General features: G+C 46.6%; 1 protein-coding gene across 5 annotated transcripts in view; it reads left to right on the top strand.

Annotated features, from left to right (window-relative positions):
* Nucleotides 1–3,272: 3,272 nt before the first annotated feature.
* fhod1 (formin homology 2 domain containing 1) overlaps nt 3,273–17,870 on the top strand; it is a 33,844-nt gene continuing 19,246 nt past the window's right edge. For 3 of the 5 annotated variants that reach the window (XM_014969112.2, XM_014969111.2, XM_014969110.2), the window contains exons 1-12: nt 3,284–3,554; nt 7,447–7,553; nt 7,638–7,702; nt 11,913–11,980; nt 12,348–12,453; nt 13,383–13,477; nt 13,572–13,683; nt 14,309–14,403; nt 14,600–14,743; nt 14,831–15,174; nt 16,125–16,232; nt 16,594–16,680. In XM_014969112.2, the coding sequence (XP_014824598.2) occupies nt 3,390–3,554; nt 7,447–7,553; nt 7,638–7,702; nt 11,913–11,980; nt 12,348–12,453; nt 13,383–13,477; nt 13,572–13,683; nt 14,309–14,403; nt 14,600–14,743; nt 14,831–15,174; nt 16,125–16,232; nt 16,594–16,680 (1,496 nt within the window). In that variant the 5' untranslated portion in view covers nt 3,284–3,389. Of the gene's footprint in view, nt 3,555–7,446; nt 7,554–7,637; nt 7,703–11,912; nt 11,981–12,347; nt 12,454–13,382; nt 13,478–13,571; nt 13,684–14,308; nt 14,404–14,599; nt 14,744–14,830; nt 15,175–16,124; nt 16,233–16,593; nt 16,681–17,870 lie in introns of all 5 variants that reach the window. The other 2 variants (XM_088004588.1, XM_014969114.2) reach the window with 2 other exon arrangements.

Genomic DNA, 17,870 nt, shown 5'->3' with positions numbered 1-17,870 from the left:
GTAGATGATTTTCAGTGCAAACTTTCAGATATCATTGATTACATTGCCCCCATTAAAGTGAAGGTTGTGACTGGTAGGAAGAAATCTCCATGGAGAAATGCACAAGCAGTTCAATATGCAAGACAACTCTGCCGTAGGGCCGAACGGAAATGGCGTAAAACTCAACTACACGTTTATTATGACATCTACAAAGAAAGACGACGTAACTACCACACAACACTAAAACATGCAAGAGAGGCTTTCTTTGCGGATGTCATAAACAAAAACATTAACAATGCTCCAGCTTTATTTGCTACTGTTGACAGGCTCACAAACCCTCCTATGACGTCACCACTTGAACTTCAATCTGATGCCTGCAACAAGTTCTCCAGTTTCTTGTCAGAGAAAATTCAAAAGATCAGAGGATTAATCTACACATCCACTCTAAAGCCAGTACCAATGCTGTGCCCAAACAAAACAAATGCAGGAAAAATGACCCAATTCCAGCTACTTAATGATAAAACCCGAGAAGAAATGATAAGTCAGTGAAGCTCCAGTTCCGACCCTCACTTTTCTTTAAGAAAGTCCTGCCTGTCATTAATGATCTGATCCGAATAGTAACTCATCGCTCTCTTCAGGTGTTTTCCCTTGGAAACAGCAGCTATCAAACCACTGATAAAATCACTACTGCAGAACTACAGGCCGACCTCTGACCTCTGATTCATCAGCAAAGTTACTGAAAAAGCTTCAACAGTTAAATAACTTCCTAATGATAACCAGCCGCTTTGACTGCTTCCAGTCTGGTTTCCATGGTTACCACAGCATGGAGACTGGCCTAGTCAAAGTGTTCAATGATCTAGTTATACATCCAGAGTTACAGATCTAGAGTTATAGTTCTAGAGTTACAGATATAGAGTCAATGCACAGCTTCAGTTATTACAACTAAAACCAGCGATCAGCCTGAAACCTGGAAGCAGTGATGACCTCTGACCTCTGACCTGAACCTTCAGAGCCACATAAAGACAGTCACAAAGTCGGCCTTCTACCACCTGAAGAATCTCCAGGATCAGAGGACTGATGTCTCAGATCAGAGAAACTCATCCAGGCGTTTATCTTCAGTCGCATTGATTCCTGCAGCAGCGTCTTCACAGGTCTGACCACCAAATCGATCCTCCAGCTGCAGCTGATCCAGAAGCTGCTGCTGCTGTTCTGACTAGAACCAGGAAGACGGAGACATAACACCAGATCTACAGTCCTACAGCTGTAGCTCCCTGTAGCTCAGAGAACAGACTGTAAAATCCTGTTAGTTTATAAATCACTGGACGGTTTAGCACCACAACCATTAAAGATCTGCTGTTGTTGTATCAACCTGCCAGACCCTCAGGTTCTGGTTCTGGTTCTGCTCTGCATCCCCAGAACCAGAACCAAACGAGGAGAAGCAGCATTCAGCTTCTATGCACCACAAATCTGGAACAAACGTCCAGAAAACTGTAAAACAGCTGAAACACTGAGCTCCTATAAGTCTTGACTAAAACCCTCCTGGTTAGAGTTGCTTAAAGAACATAAACAACAATTGGGATTTTAATCTCAATCCGGGTTAAAGCGTTAGGAACAAAAGGGGTTTAGGGCCCCCACACCCCCCGTTGTTTTAAAAGGGGTGTGGGTTGGAGTCCCCCCCAACCCCCTGCTGTTTCTGGGGGTTTTTTTGGGTTTTTTTTCCTGCCGATTCGAACGGCAGAACTTCGACTCGGCGGGAAATTTAATGTTTTTGATTGTTTATTTAATGTTGCACGACTGTTTTTGTGTTTAATTAGGTAAAGGACTTTGAAATGCCTTGCTGTTGAAATGTGTCATACAAATAAAAATAGGAAATACGGCGGCCATCTTGGAGCGGTCGTCCCTCCTACTTTGCTCAACCAAAACAGCAGAAGATGCCTCAGCACTGAGGGATATTGTTGTTCTGGTCGATGGATTACTGATGTGAGGGCTGCACAGACAACATTTCACAAGATGGACATATTATTGTGTATATATTGTGATTAGAATATTACTTTACTGTATTTATGTCCACCGGCGAGATACCAGCTAATATTAGCTACAGTGCTTGGTGTAATACGGGTTCAGCCCCGCTATGAAGGCTAACTGAGATTCTGTTAATCTAAAAAAATTAATTATTCTCTAACATTGACTTAGATTATCTGACACAAGGGCCTATATTAGAAATGAAACAATATAACACATATTATAAAACTTATATTATGTGTTATAACATTCACCGGCAAAGTTTACACAGGTGGTAAAGACTATTATTTATATTCTTTCACTCTGTCAAAGTAAGATACATCCTAAATCTTCTGCTTTTGTTTTGAAAGTTTCCTAAAGACACGATGTGAGGAAGAAGAGGGAGATAAAGAGAGACGGATTCACTGCAGGATGAATCTCAGCTGCTGAACCTCTGGAGCTAGAACTTGTCGGCTGAAAAACATGTATGTATATACATGTTTATATGTATGTATATACATACATACATATAAACATGTATCCAATATATACTGCTCAAAAAAATAAAGGGAACATTTCACTTTAATTTTGTGTGTGGCTCCAAATCCAGGCCTCCATTGGTTAATAAATTTGATTTCCATTGATGATTTTTGTGTGATTTTGTTGTCAGCACATTCAACTTTGTACAGAACAAAGTATTCAATGAGAATATTTCATTCATTCAGATCTAGGATGTGTTATTTGAGTGTTCCCTTTATTTTTTGAGCAGTGTATCTAATTCAGTATTAATCTTTATTTATTAGTGTTTGTATAGTTATATAAAATATGTATTGATATTACTAAATAATGTATTAAATAAACTATGAACGGCTGTGTGCTTTGTAAAATGCTCTTCATACATCGATATCAGAATATTCCATTCCTATTCTATTGTTATAGCCACTAAGCATATTTAAATATGATGAACTATGTATTAAAAACATACTTAAAAATACAATTGTTTATAAATGTAGCTTTGATAGATGTTTGAATATGGTTTACAGTAACAAAAAAGTGTGTTATGATCGATTAAATCCGCTGATACGTCATTGTGCTGCTAAACACATAACGCTGAGTGGAGTGGTGGACCGCTCCAAGATGGCCGCCCTAAATCTCGTCAGCGTGGTCAGACCACCTGTTGTCTGATCGGATGAGCTTTATTCTGAAAGGCTAAATCGGATGTAGTCTCTGGCTATGGCTGGTAACATGCCAGTTCCAAATATGGGCCTGACGTCAGCCCTAGGCCCCGCCCCTTTGTGCAGCCAGGTCCTCCTGCGCTCAGCTTCATTTAAACATTCCTCCGCAGCACAGCGAGCCGCACCGACTCTCCCTCAGCAGTCCAACCGCAGTCTGGTCGCTGACTCTCGGCCATGGCTTCCGTCACCTGCCGGGTCCAGTACCTGGAGGACTCGGACCCGTTCATCTGCACGAACTTTCCCGAACCGCGGAGACCTCCGACTGTCTCCCTGGAGGAGGACCAGCCGCTGAGCGAGCAGATCTCCGGGATCCACAAGCTACTCGGGGCGCCGCTGAAGGTGGGTCACACTCCGAACCGGGCCGGAACCGGGCTCAGAGTGAGCTTAGTGCCAGAATCTGTCAGGTGAGGCGCATGGAGGGAGGAAAGGCTCCCAGGGTGAGGTTTCACTTAGCCAGGGTGACGTCATGATGAATAATTACACAAAACGAGTCCGGTCCATTTAAAGGTTAACCTGAACAGGTGAGTCCGGAGGAGCAGGAAGTCCCGCCTCTTTACTGACCGGAAACACGTCAGATAAATCTGAACCTCTTCAGCAGCTGAGCCCCGGTCCAAACCGGGTCAGAACCGGGATCCTAACACAGCAGTCGGACCACAGCACACACAACGGCCTAGTCAAAGTCCTGGAAGACTGTGGTGGGACGTTTGGAGAGCAGAACCATAACAATCTGAACCGGAGCTGGAAACCAGAATGGACCAGAACCGGTTCTGCCAAGATGGATCCGGTTCTGAGGAGGTTCTGCTGGATCTTCTCCTGGTTCTGGAAGTTCTGATGTGTCTGTGTTGGGCTTTCAGAGGTTCTCTGTTCTGATCTGGGTCAAAGTTTCTGCTCACCTGTTGAGCAACCAGGAGTAGTGAAGGGGGCGGGGCTTCCAGCAGGCTGGCCTCCACCTGGGCAGGTAGAGCAGGGGGCGGGGCTTCAGGGAGCTGCAGCTGATTGGTCCTTCAGACTGCAGCTTTCAGCGCCGAAATCCGTCCTGCACCTCCCAGTCCTCCCAGTCTCTCTCCCAGTCCTTGTGTTCCTGGCAGATTTTTCCGTTTTGCCAAACAGGAAGTGAGCGAAGTGCTGCGAAAAAATTCAAAGGCAACTCAGTGTGGAGCCAGAGGTCAAAGGTCAGAGTCCTCAGACAGAGACAGACGGACCTGTCTGACCTGAACCCACCAGAACCAGAACCTGTCGGTCCCCAGACCAGGAACTGAGTCACCTTTAACCTCTGAACCCTTTAACTGCCAAAATACTTAAAAAAAAAAACAAGTTTCTGTTTATCACAGTAAGAGCTTATTATTATTATTATTATTATTATTATTATTATTTAAATTTGAAATTATCAGAAAATTTTCCAGATTTTTTTTTTTTACGATCATAAAATGCATTAGAACCGAAAACTCCTATTTTCTTACGGGCTGTAAACGCATCGTTAAACTTCAGGTTGTTGATCTTTAGTGATGACAAGTCGACCCCTGTTGGTTCTCGGAGTCCAGTCTGCTGCGAGGCGTTTGAGGCCTGCAGGAATGTTCAGACCTCTGCTTGTTCCCATCATGGCTTGGGGCCGGTCCTGCAGCCTGGGAGGATGTGAGGTCTTCATCCTCTTCCTCACCCCCTAGCAGGAAGTGGGCGGGGCAGCCGATAAGCTAACTGCGGCGTTTCCTTCCTGTTCAAAGGATTAAAGAAACAGTCCGCCTTTCTCCTCTGCTGGACGGGTCGACCTGGTGGTCAGAACCTGGACCCGACCAGACTTCTGGTCTGCATCTGACTGTGTGAAGCTCCTCCTCGATGAGACCACAGGTGGCGCTACGCCTGGGCGCCTGAGGCTCTGATAAATTAAATATTTATCAATAACCTGCAATAAGTCTCTAAATGTTCAAACTCCAGATTTACCTCTTCGCTCTGTTTCATAATAATTTCTGATCATATTAAAAACAAAACGAGCCACGCCCACCGCCATGACCACGCCCACCGCCATGGCCACGCCCACTGTCAGCTTCAGGTCTGCAGATTTAAAATTTGGTTTGTCAGTTTCAACACCTAAAGTTCACTTTCTAAAACTGTAAAAAGAAGTGTGATTGTTGTTACCATGGTTACAATCTGATGCTACGAGTTTACTGGGTCAGTTCTGGTTCTGGTCCTGGTTCAGTTCAGATGCTTTCAGAACCACAAACTGGACGACAGAGCTGATTATTATGGGCCGGTGTTCTGTTTATCTGTGCTACCCATAAATCTGTCCTACCTTGTGATGATGCCACATCGATGCTACATCACATTCTGCTGACTCAGCAGATTTTCTATAAATACATCCTACCTGTGGAAGTTTCGTTTCATGTGTTTTATTTCATTGCAGATAACGGTAAGCTTTATTTAATTTATTTTATTCCTGGCTTTCCTTAAGCTGCTGTATTGCTTCATGTTTGTAGTTTACATGACAGCAGCTTGTAAATATATTTATGGCTTTAGTTTGCCGTCTTACAATGTCATTAAGCAAGTTATTGTTTGGCGGTTAATCAGGACAAAATATGTTGTTTTGTGGCTGTTTTGTCCCTATACTTTAAAATATTTTAGTTTAATAACACTCTTTATTACTAAACCTTGCTAAATAGATGTTGGTAGGATACTATGTGAGATGTGTAACAGCTGTGTAATATTAGTGTATATGAATCATATCCCATCATTTCAGTGACCTGCGCAGTTCGGTGGACACATTAATAAAGTCTGTCAGACAACGTATTAATGCACAAAAAAGAGTTGCAGTGATTTGTATTTGTCTTTAATTCCAATAAAAACCAGTTTCTGATACTGTTTTATTCTTAAAAACACCAATGTATTTAAAATATTTTAACAGGTAGGATATTCTAGTAAAAGGACTAGTGCATACATCTATAGCTTTTCATTTTAAACGGGTAGGATATTCTGATGAAGGAAGTGATCTTCTTCTGGTTTCATCATGTATATAAATTGTTCCAATGCTAAGCTAAGCTTAACTCCTAAGCTTCCAGTCACTCAAATAATGTTATTCAATGTATTTAACATGAACAACCTGCTGTAGTTTCTGTTTGTAAACATGACGGTAGCAGCTTTGGACGCGTAGCACGGACAGATAGACATAGCTATCTGTCCGTGCTACGGTAGGAAAATCTGACGAGGTAGCTCAGATAGTCAGAACACTGGGATCAAACTGGGTCCAATAGATTTGGGCCGAACCAGGCCACTGAACGTTTCCAAACTTATGAAACCTGAGAATCAGTTTCTAAAGCTGGGCAGTGAGCTCACTCTGATGAACCAGACCAGAACCAGAACCAACATGCTGAAGTTACTGCATCGCTTTAAAATGTGGAGCTGAGCTTCATCATCATCCTCTTCCTCAGTTCCAATCCAGAAATAGCAGGCAGAATGTGGTTCCACTGGTTCTACTGGTCCAGAACCTCTGACGGTGCTGCTTGACTGGCCAAAGTCCGATTGGAACCAGGAGGACTGGAGATGATTACTGGACCAGATTGGATTTCGCTAGAGAAATGGTTCTGGATCAGGAGGTTCTAGTTCTGATGTAGTTTGGGTCGTGATCTTCTGTGTTCCTGATCCTTCTGGGTCCGGTTGAGTTGGTTCTGTTTGTTGTGGCAGCAGCTGCTGCTGGATCTGTTTACAGCGCGCGCACACACACGCACACACTCTTTCTGGTTCTGACGTCGCTGCTGCAAAATAAACCCCTATAAATAAATGAATTAATATTTCCCAGCTTGAGTCTCTATTTATATTTTTTAATACAAATAATCCACAGTTTATTTACTTAATGTTTTTATTCCAGATTAAATAACTCAGTTAAAGTTTGAATGTTAGGATGTGGCTAACATCCAGCTAGCGGGCCTGTGGCTAACGTCCAGCTAGCGGGCCTGTGGCTAACATCCAGCTAGCGGGCCTGTGGCTAACGTCCAGCTAGCGGGCCTGTGGCTAACGTCCAGCTAGCGGGCCTGTGGCTAACGTCCAGCTAGCGGGCCTGTGGCTAACATCCAGCTAGCGGGCCTGTGGCTAACGTCCAGCTAGCGGGCCTGTGGCTAACGTCCAGCTAGCGGGCCTGTGGCTAACGTCCAGCTAGCGGGCCTGTGGCTAACGTCCAGCTAGCGGGCCTGTGGCTAACGTCCAGCTAGCGGGCCTGTGGCTAACAGATCCGGTTGTGTTGCAGCTGGAGGACTGCGCCCTGCAGGTGTCTCCCAGCGGGACGTACCTGGACCTGGACTCGTCTCTGGCGGAGCAGCGGGACGAGCTGGACGCTTTCTACCAGGACCTGGCGTGAGTCTGAGCCCCGACCCCCGACCCTGGCTGCTGTGGTACCAGAACCGGCACCGGGTTCTGACCGTGTCTCTGTCTCCGCAGAAAGGGCAGGAAGCCGATCCTGGTCCTGAGGACGCAGCTCTCCGTGCGCGTTCACCTCATCCTGGGTAAATGTTTCCGTCTGCTGACTCACAGGAAAGGCAGGCAGAGTTTCCTCTGACTCAGCCGGTTCTGTTAGGTCGCCTGGTTCTGGAGCCTCTGAGACGGCTAAACCAAACCTCTGTTTCCATGGAAACCTGAGGACACAAGCCGACGTCTGCAGAGCGGCCTGGACCGCATGTTCCCCTGCAGCCGGCTGGGTCCATTGGGACGGGTTCTGATGGTTCTGGTTTTAGTTGATATCTTCAGACAGAAATAATTGATCAGGGAGGAGATCAACATTTTCATAGATTTTCATAGATTATCTGAAACGGTTTTTATGGAAGCTACAATCTGCAGCTCCAACCAAATGCTTGTGATTTGAATCTTTTCTTTAAACCTTCATGATGAACATTTTTATCTTCCGGGTAAAAAAGTTGCAGCAGATGAAGAGAAAACCTCAGGAAACTCTTCCGATCTTCAATCAGATGTACATGTTCTTCAGTCTGACGGGTTCTTCTAAGCGGGTCAAGGTTCTGGAGGTTCTGGTTGTGTGTGTGTTTCTGCTCAGCGTGTTTTCTGTGTGTTTCCGTGGAGACCGAGGCTCGGCGCTGCGTTTTATTTTTAGCCCGTTATTTTCTGACCTTATCTGAGCCCAGAAGGCTGCTGCTCTCTTCCTGTTTGTGGCTTCAGTCTCCTCCAGCAGTTTGGATCAGAACCCGTTTGGATCAGAACCGTCCTGGTTTCTGGTGTTTTTTCTCCTCTCAGGTTTCCTCTCTGCTCTGTTTTTGTCTCAGTTGTGTTTTTGTTCGACCCAGTTAAAGTTCTGGTTCTGGCCTGTTAGAACTTGTCAAACATCTGGGGGAGGAGCTAAACTCTGGCGGCGCTGCAGCCGGGCCGGTTCTGCAGGTAGCTGACCCGTCTGGACCCAGAGGGGTTCCCTTTGCAGCAGCTTCAGTCCAAGTTTCCCAGAGTTCCTGCTGGCACTGCTGGGGGCGGGGCTTTCCCAGCATGCCTTGCAAGCCTGCAGGCGACTCGCTGAGGAGCTGACGCCAGAAACCACAGCGGTACTTTGACCCAACAAAACCAGAACCACACACAGACAATAGCTGACCTTTGACCTTTAGGATGCTAGCTGGGCCTATAGCGTCAGACATGGAGCTCCATCTCTGACCTCTGACCTCTCAACCTGCTCTGTTTAACATCTGTTTAAAATTAGGATAAAAAAACCAGGAAATTCTGGCCTGAAAAATAAAAATAAAAATGAGAATAAATTTAATGTTAAACAAGATCAAATCTGAATGCATAATAATCACATAGTTTAAAAATTTAAATAAAATCAAAATAGAATCAGAATAAAATCTAGACAGAAACCAGAATTGAAAAAAGTCAGAAAATAAATGAGATAAAATTAAATTGACCCAAAATTAGATGAAAGATTTAGATAAAAATGAAGGTAAAATGTGAGTAAAACTCTAGAAGAAGCTTTTCTTCTCCTGGATCTTTGCCCAGAGTGTGTTGCTTCATATGCTGCAGTGTGTGTGTGTGTGTGTGTGGGGGGGGGGGGGCTGTGTGTGGTGTAATCCGGTCGATGACTCGCTGAGTTGGGCTGGTACTGAGGAAGAGGAAGGTTCCCAAAAACAATGAGTCGGCAGTCTTGCGTTATCATGACAACACCGTGTCCTGAATGAGTTTTGAATCCGGATCCTGTCCAGAATCCCGGCTGGTTTCCGGTCTCTGACCTGAAAACATCCAGAGCTCCATCAGATGGCCGATGTTGTACGTCAGATTTATGGGCGCTCCTGAAACAAGTGAATACAAAAGTTCCTGCTTGGGACTTTTGTAAAAAAAAAAAAAAAAAAAAAAAAGTTAAGATTGATGTAATTAATAAATTGAGCTAATCTCCCAGCCCTAATATTGATATTCTGTTTCTGTTCTGGTACGGATGGAGCGGCGGACCAGAACAATCCGTTGTATCTCGATCTGTCTGGATCCGTCCTGAAACAAATCGCAGACGCTCTGCTTCCTCTGCTGCTTCTCTTCCTGCTCGGCTTGTTTTCCTTGTTTCCCTGCCGGAGATCCAGACGATTGATTATCAGCTGATCGGCTGTCAGCTGGAGACCGGTTTGCTGAAGCAGGGAGGCATCTGAAACATGCAGCGCGGAGCAACGGGGCAGCGCCCAGGGGACGCCGCCCTCCTAACGGCCAAAATGTAGCGCCTTATAGTCTCCACTAGAGGCAGTGAGGAGCTGAACGGCAGTGGGCCGAGGACCCTGCCTTTACGAACACCTCGTTGATCTCTGCTCCCACTGGAAACCAGCTGCAGAGAACATCTGGACCCAGTTCTGCTGCTGAGACGGATTCAGAATCATAACTGGTTCTGTTGGACCACATCACCGTTCTGACCAGAGAGACATGGAGGACGGTTCTGTCTGTACGGAACCGGACTCTGGCTCAGTTCGGACAAGGTTCACTTCCAGAGAGGGGTCAAAGGTTAAACACCTCTTCCCTGGTGGCCCTCTCAGCCAGAACCCCGGTACCAGAACCAGCAGCTGTGGCCCAGTTCATCCGGGAGAATTTGTGCTGCTCGACTTAAACAGGAAATGCCTCAGTGGGTTTATCAGCCTCACTTCCTGTTGAGGATAAACAGGAGCCTTTATCTGGATGAAGGTTCTGTTCTGCAGGTTGGATCCGGATCCGGATCCGCTTGTCAGCTGCAGATAATAATCCTGATGAATCTGTGTATGCTGCAGCTCTGGACCTGCAGAAGTTCTGAGGTTCTGTTCGGGTCGGTTCTGGTCCAGATGAGGGAATATTACAAAGTAATATTTCATGTTCTCAGTTTGAACATGAAATGTGGTTTTGTGGAGAATTCAGCCGAATCTGGTTCTGGTTCTGGTCTTCTGACCTTCAGAGTCCTTTACTCAGCTGCTCTTCATTATCCTCATCTTCCTCAGCTGATGGCGGGAAACAGCTGCCAGTCAGCATGAGCCACCGTCAGCGAGCAGGAAGTGATGTCACCGAGCAGGAAGTGATGTCAGCTTGTTCTTTTTCTGGTTCTGGATGAGCAGCTGGAGATCGGATCACAGTTCAGAACCGGTTCTGAGTGCGACCCGCCCCGACCACCTGGTTCCCTGCAGGATTCAGGAACGAGGCAGAAACACCAGTTAGAGCTGCAGAACCAGAACCGGCCTGGTTTCCTCTGCTCAGTTCTGGTTTGTTCTGGTTGGTTCTGTTCGGTTCTGGTCGGGGGTCTTGCTGAGCCGGGTCAGGTTGGGTCGTTTGCTCGCCTGATTGTGTAGCTGTATTCTGGTTCCGGCGGCGTCTTTGTTTAGAGAGAGGAAGGAAGCTGTTGGCCCGGTTTGCTGGTTCGGACCCAAACAGATCCAGACTCATCTGGCCTCTGGTTCAGAGCCAGAAAGACGCAGAATATCTGATAAATCTGGGAAGCCCCTCCTGCTTCTCGGCAGCGTTTGGACCCGACTCCTCATCAGAACCTCTCCTGCATGTCGACGCCTGTTGCTGCAGTTTCATCATCCTCGTCTTCATCATGTTGACTCCTGCTCCGCAGCGAGATCTAAACCAACTTCTGTTTCACAATCAGAACCACAGAACCGGGACAGCAGCAGAACTTCTGCTAGTTCTGCACACGGACCGGACCGGATCAAACCGGACCTGTGCGTCTGCAGCAGCTGTTCAACCCAGACCCAGACCGACTCCTGGACTGGTTCTGACATTAAAACCAATATTTCCAAACTGAAACGGTTTGAAGGAGCTGCCAGCTGTTTGTCCTCCTCAAATATCAAATTACTTATTTTAGAGACTTTATTTATCCTGAAGAGGGAAACTTGCATATCCAGCAGCAAAACAGTCATGCAATAAAATACACATAGACATACTTTCACACATAAGCCTTGGCCTCAGCGCATTCCTTTTTGGTAAATTATTGATTTGTAAAGAAAAAAAAAAAAGCATTTTTTTTTTTTTGTAATGTAAATTTACCAAATAATTAATCTGAAAAATTCTCTTTTTGTTAAAACATCACAAAATAGTAGCCATGAACACCGGGACTGAAACAGGAAGTTCTGCAGGTTGTTTGCAGCAGTGGGCGGAGCTCCAGAGCTCCTCCTCCGTCCTGATTGGTTGCTGAGGTTGAAGGCGGTCCATAAAGGTCACTGAACTTGATCTCAACCGACCACCTGGCTGTGACATCACTTCCTGTCTCTTCTTGGGTTCCAGAGAGGTTGTACAACTCCAAAGGCCCAGAGCTGAGGCGCTGTCTGTTCTCCCTCAAGCAGCTCTTCCAGGTAACCACCTGCAGACTCACCTGAGCCATGACCCGACTTCCTGCAGTCCGTACTGCATCTCCCAGCATGCAGCACTGTTGGTCCTCTGCTGCAGCTCTTCCTGCAGCAGGTAGGTGGCGCACTCAGCCGGGAGCTGCTCAGCTACAGCATGGAGCATTCTTCTTCTGCTGCTCCTCCACCTGAACTGCTCCACCTGCTGGATGAGGAGCTCAGCGGCTGCAGGAGACGATATGCAGAGCGGTGCAACGGCTAGTCTGGTGGAGGTCAGAGGTCATCCTGGAACTGCTGCTTTCCAGAATGAACTCAGGGAAACCCCTCTTGACATGATGATGATGATGATGATGATGAAGATGGTCTGTGTCTCCAGGACGATAAGGATCTGGTCCCAGAGTTCGTAGCGTCTGAAGGCTTGGCGTGTTTCATCAAGGTTGGAGCCGAAGCCGACCACAACTACCAGAACTACATCCTGAGAGGTAAGGCTCCGCCCCCCGACACGTGGCTCCGCCCCCCGACACGTGGCTCCGCCCCCCGACACGTGGCTCCGACTCCTGGCTAAAAATACAAACTTTTTTCATGCCAAATCCGATTTACAGGTTTAATTGATTTTAATTCTTGTTTTCTCTTAAAAAAATCCATTCTAAAAAAGCCCATCCTATGAGTTGTATGATGAAGTGTTACGTCCAGACTATGAGAAGTTTTCTTTAATTACAAGAAAAACACTTAAAAATTATGATGTAAAACTTGTAGTGTTGTCAGCATCTGATGTGAGCAGCTCAGTGTGATTCTTTCTTCATAACCGATGCCTTTATTTCAAAGTTGCTGCTGATGAGTCAAAAGATGAAGAATTTTCTTATCTGTAGAACTGAGACGGACGTAACTCCACAAGATGCTCAGCATTCCTCATTTTAATGTAACTTTTTTCATGTTCTCATTAAAACTCATTAATCACTAATTAATTCTCCTTACATTTCAACTTTATTCTTGTGATTTAAATAATAAATAAATCAAAGTCCAAATAACCAGAAGCTGTAAGACATGCTTGTCAAACAAGATGGCTGCCCTGGGCGTGATGACATCACTCTGAACTACAGAAACCAAAGAAGAGCATTGGTGGGAAAAAACAATTAATTAGTTAATTAATTTATCAATGTGTGTCCCAGGCGTGTGTTTCAGAGATGGAAACTCTTCCACACGTTTCTGCTGTTGTTTGGTTCTGATCGCTGTTTTAGTCTCAGTCAGACAGGCGTCCTCGTCCCACAAGACGGAAACTTTGCTCTTCACACGTCCAGAGAAGCCGCAGAGCGCAGCCTCAGATTATAGCCTAGAGGCTGGGACTGTGGAGCCTCATCTGTCTTCCTGTCTGTCCCTCCGTCTGTCCCTCAATCCCCTCCCCGCCTTCCAGCTCTCAGCCAGATCATGCTGTTTGTGGACGGGATGAACGGCGTGATCCACCACCCAGAGACGCTGCAGTGGCTCTACACGCTGACAGGAAGTGTGGTGAGTCAGAACCCACAATCAACCTGAGACACCTGATCAGTGATGGTGGCACCCCCTGCTGGTCAGACAATGACTCTGCTCCTTCTGTCTCCAGTCTCGCCTGCTGGTGAAAACGGCTCTGAAGCTCCTCATCGTGTTTGTGGAGTACGCCGAGTCCAACGGTCCTCTGCTGATCAGCGCCGTGACAACGGTGGACGTAAAGAGAGGTAAACACACAGAGAGAGACGTAGAGACACATAGAGAGAGACACATAGAGAGAGACAGAGACACACACCTAGAGACATAGGCAGAGACACTTATACATTGTTGTACTTCTGTGCAAACTTGGGACTTAAATTTGACTTTCATTGACTTTATCTGCATCCAGGTGTAGCTCAGAGGTTTCCCCAAACCAGTACTAGTTTATTTCTAACTTAATTAACTAGCACTTAATTCACATCTTACCTCCAATTCAAACTAGTACAGTGCAGTACCAGTTGCAACAAAGTATGTCCTCACTTTCTACAAGGACCTGAATTTGTGTGTGAAACTGGAGAAAGTTGTCCCCTATAGCAGCAAATACAAGTACACACACACATATATATATATACAGCCTAACCCTTATCCTAATCAACCAAAACTCAGTTCACATCGTAGTCCTAAATCTGACCCTTGACCCCAAAACAGCGTTTCTCCTTGTGGGGACCAGGCTTCGGTCCCACAAGGAGCAGTGGGTCCCCACAAGGTACTACAAACCAACGCGCACACACACAGACAGGTGGATGAGGCGCAGACTCCTCCCAGGTGTGCTGGTGGGGGCTGTTGCTATGGTTACCACTGTCTGTGCTGTAGGTGTTAAGCCCTGGACGAACCTGTTGGACGTTCTGGAGGAGAAGAACGGCGCCGACACAGAGCTGCTGGTCTTCACCATGACACTCATCAACAAGGTACCGACCCGACCAGGACCAGAACCGACCCGTAAGAGACCAGAACCAGAACCATCATAGACTAGAACCAGAACCATCAAAGACCAGAACCAGACCCGTCAGAGACCAGAACCATCAAAGACCAGAACCAGACCCGACAGAAACCAAAACCAGAACCAGCCTCCATCGGCTCACTCCCTGTGTGGTTCTGGTCCAGATTCTGGCGGCGCTGCCGGACCAGGACTCGTTCTACGACGTGACGGACTGCCTGGAGCGTCTGGGCATGGAGGCCGTGGTCCGGAAACACCTGAGCAGCAAGGGGGCGGAGCCTGACCTCAAGGCCCAGTTCTCCATCTATGAGGTACCGTCGCCGAGGTCACGTGACCGCTCCGCTTCCTGTCCACCACACGGCGCCCCCTGCTGTCCTCACATGTCTCCCTTCCTCCAGGCGGCTCTGCGGCATGAGGACGGAGATGTGGATGACTCCGCCCCCCTCCTCCGAAAGGAGAGGAGAAAGATGGCCGCCGGCGACCAGGAGGGCAGGAGGAGCCGCCGCTCCAGTCAGAACCTGCCGGAACTGCTGTCCCCCACCCCGTCCACGCCTGTCCTCTCCCCGTCCTCCACCATATCCTCGCCCACGTTGGACAGCACCGCCTCGTCGCCGCTGTCCTCTGAACCCGGAAGCTCCGCCTCCAGTCCCTCCAGGTCCCCGCGGGGCTCGCCGCTGCCCCCCCAGGCTGGACCCGGCAGCGATGCGTCCACCGAGCTGGGGACAAAGACGCCATCCAGCCCGTAAGTCCACAGACTGGCAGCAGGTGCTGTTGGGTTGTCTCTGTCCAGCTGTTTTGGACCATGTTCTGGTTCTGTCCCAGTTTGGAGACGGGTGACTCCGGTAATCAGGAATGTTTGGCCTCCATGTTTGGTAGCAGGCACCAGTTCAGACCTGCACCGTTGCCACAGCAACCCGCTACTGGGTTCGTGCTCAGTTCCGGGTCTAAGCCTTCAGAACCTTCGGTCCTCAGCCTATCTCTGGGTCCGGCACCGTGTCCTCGGGATCTGAGCAGGAACCGGTCCATCCTCTCAGCTGGAGTTGCTAGTTTTAGTTGTAGTTTTGATTTTTAAACTTAACAGGATTTAAAATGGTTAAATATTGTGTTGTGATTATGTTTACTTAGATTAGGTAACGAATCTACAGAAATAATTTTCTAAAAGTTTATTTTGTGTTCTCTCTGTCGCCACTCGGCGGATTAGCGTTGCCATAATGGAGCGCCGTAATTTGCCGACAACTGACGTAAACTGCTGGGGAAGAAATAATTTCCACGTCTCATCAAAAGGCTAAAAAAAACATAAACACAAAAGTGAAGGATGCTGCATCTACGCTTTAGTTTGTTTTAGAAACGCATGCTGTAGTTCCAGTTAGTCAGTCCCCCCCCAATAATTAATGATGATATTTCAATTAACAAAATTGATTTTTTCAATTTCAGTTTTTATTTTGCTAGTCTTAGTAAACTGTAATAGCTATAGTTACTATAGTTCTGGTTCCTCACGGCCCGGTCCATCATCATGTTCCTGATAGGTGGACAGGAAGTTACCTGGGACACCAGGTGTCTCGCCTGCAGACCTGTCCTCTGTCTCTGTCCTATGGGTGTCCTCCTGTTGGTCTCTGTCCTCTGTCTCTTCTAATCCGGCATCTTCCCCTCCCTCTCCTCTGTCTCGCTGTGGTTGGGCCCGTCGGCCACCAGGAGTCGCTCTTTCCTCAGCCACCACATGTCGGCTCTGGGTCTGGGCAGGAAGTCCCGCCTCTTCTCCAAAACCAGCTCCATCTCTGAGGAGCCTACCCCTGGCTGCAGGTCTGTACCTCCTGACTGACCTTTGACCTGCCTCCTCTCAGCAGGCCCTGCAGCGACCCCTGCAGGCTGATCAGGACATTGCAGCTCAGTAAAAAGTGAGAAGTTGGTCCTGCAGGGGGCGCTGGATGGAGAATAACACACAGGGCTTTATCTTCTGGGATCAGACGAGGTTTAGAGCGTTTTATCTGGACTTGGTCAGGTTCTGAGAGGTTCTGTTCAGGTTTTATTTAGTTAAAATCAGGTTTTAATCTGGAAACAGCAGAAAAACAGAACCAGACAGCTGCAGCAGATCTGGCAGTAACCAAGTATAGAACGCAAACTCTTCTTCATGTGCTTGGCTCAGTCTGTGTGTGTCCTGCAGCTCATCTCCATCGAACCTCTCGCCTCCGGATCCGTCCCAGCAGAACTCAGATCAGCTGGTCAGAGCAGAGTCCAAACCTCGTCAGAAGTGAGTAAACCGACATTTTTCCATCATGTTTGAGTTCTGACTGGTTTCTGGAACTGGTGGCACTGGAGTCCGCCCAGACCCACCAGTTTCTCTGTCTGAAATTATTTAGAGAAATCTTCTTCTAGATCAGCTCTTTGTTCCTCTGGAATAATCCTGGATAAATTTGGGATTTTTGATTCTTGGATTTTTCTGTTGCTCGGTTCAGTTGACGGCTCTGGGTCGGTTCAGTTGACGGCTCTGGATCGGTTCAGTTGACGGCTCTGGGTCGGTTCAGTTGACGGCTCTGGATCGGTTCAGTTGACGGCTCTGGATCAGTTCAGTTGACGGCTCTGGGTCGGTTCAGTTGACGGCTCTGGATCGGTTCAGTTGACGGCTCTGGATCGGTTCAGTTGACGGCTCTGGGTTGGTTCTGTTGACCTGCTCTTGCTCTCACCTATTTTCAGCTTTTTTTTCCAGAGAGTGTGTGAAACTGTCCTCTTTCTCTAAATCTTTGGTTTTAGATTTTGTCCTGAATATATCTGGGAAGTTTTTAATTCTAGGAAAATATTTTTGGAATGTTTCAGGACAACATTTGACAAACTCCATGTCTGATTAATTTCTTAAAGATTTTCTGGGATCCTCTTGTAAACTTAAAATTGAATTCATGCTCACTGTTTATCTGGATTTTTTGATTCTAGATTGTTTCCTTTCTGGAGCTATTTGTTTATCTTATTTTTAAATTTTTATCGTCAAATTAGATTTTTTTCTATAGGCAGTGATGGGCATTCTGCTTAGCGCTTTAACATTTTTGATAACTTTGAAAACATTTAGCGCACTCAGCTTCACCTAAATGAATTTTTTCAGATAAACCCTAAATGCGTGTTTTGTGAATGTTTGGTAGAATAAAATGTATTGAAGTTGAAACAAACAAACAATAAATAAAACACTAGTATGAACAAACCGCCAGGCTTTGATCATGCTAGTGTTTTGAACGATCAACATGGTAGGTATCGACATGGATGAAGTTAGCGCTTTAGCATTAGCTTCTTCGGTAACACTTTATTTGAAGGGGTGTGCATAAGACTGACATGACACTGTCATGAACATAAAGTCTTTATGTTTTCAAAAGTTGCATTAAAAGTGCCAAGTTTTTGCCATAATTTACAAAATCATGCAAAGTTGGCATTTTTAATGGACTTTTAATGCAACTT

This window comes from Poecilia mexicana, unplaced genomic scaffold (genome assembly GCF_051168715.1).
Source record: "Poecilia mexicana isolate PSO_F unplaced genomic scaffold, ASM5116871v1 scaffold_3, whole genome shotgun sequence".
Taxonomy (NCBI): Eukaryota; Metazoa; Chordata; class Actinopteri; order Cyprinodontiformes; family Poeciliidae; genus Poecilia; species Poecilia mexicana.
The sequence above is the reverse complement of the archived record's forward strand: the minus strand, read 5'-3'. Positions and strand labels throughout refer to the sequence as shown.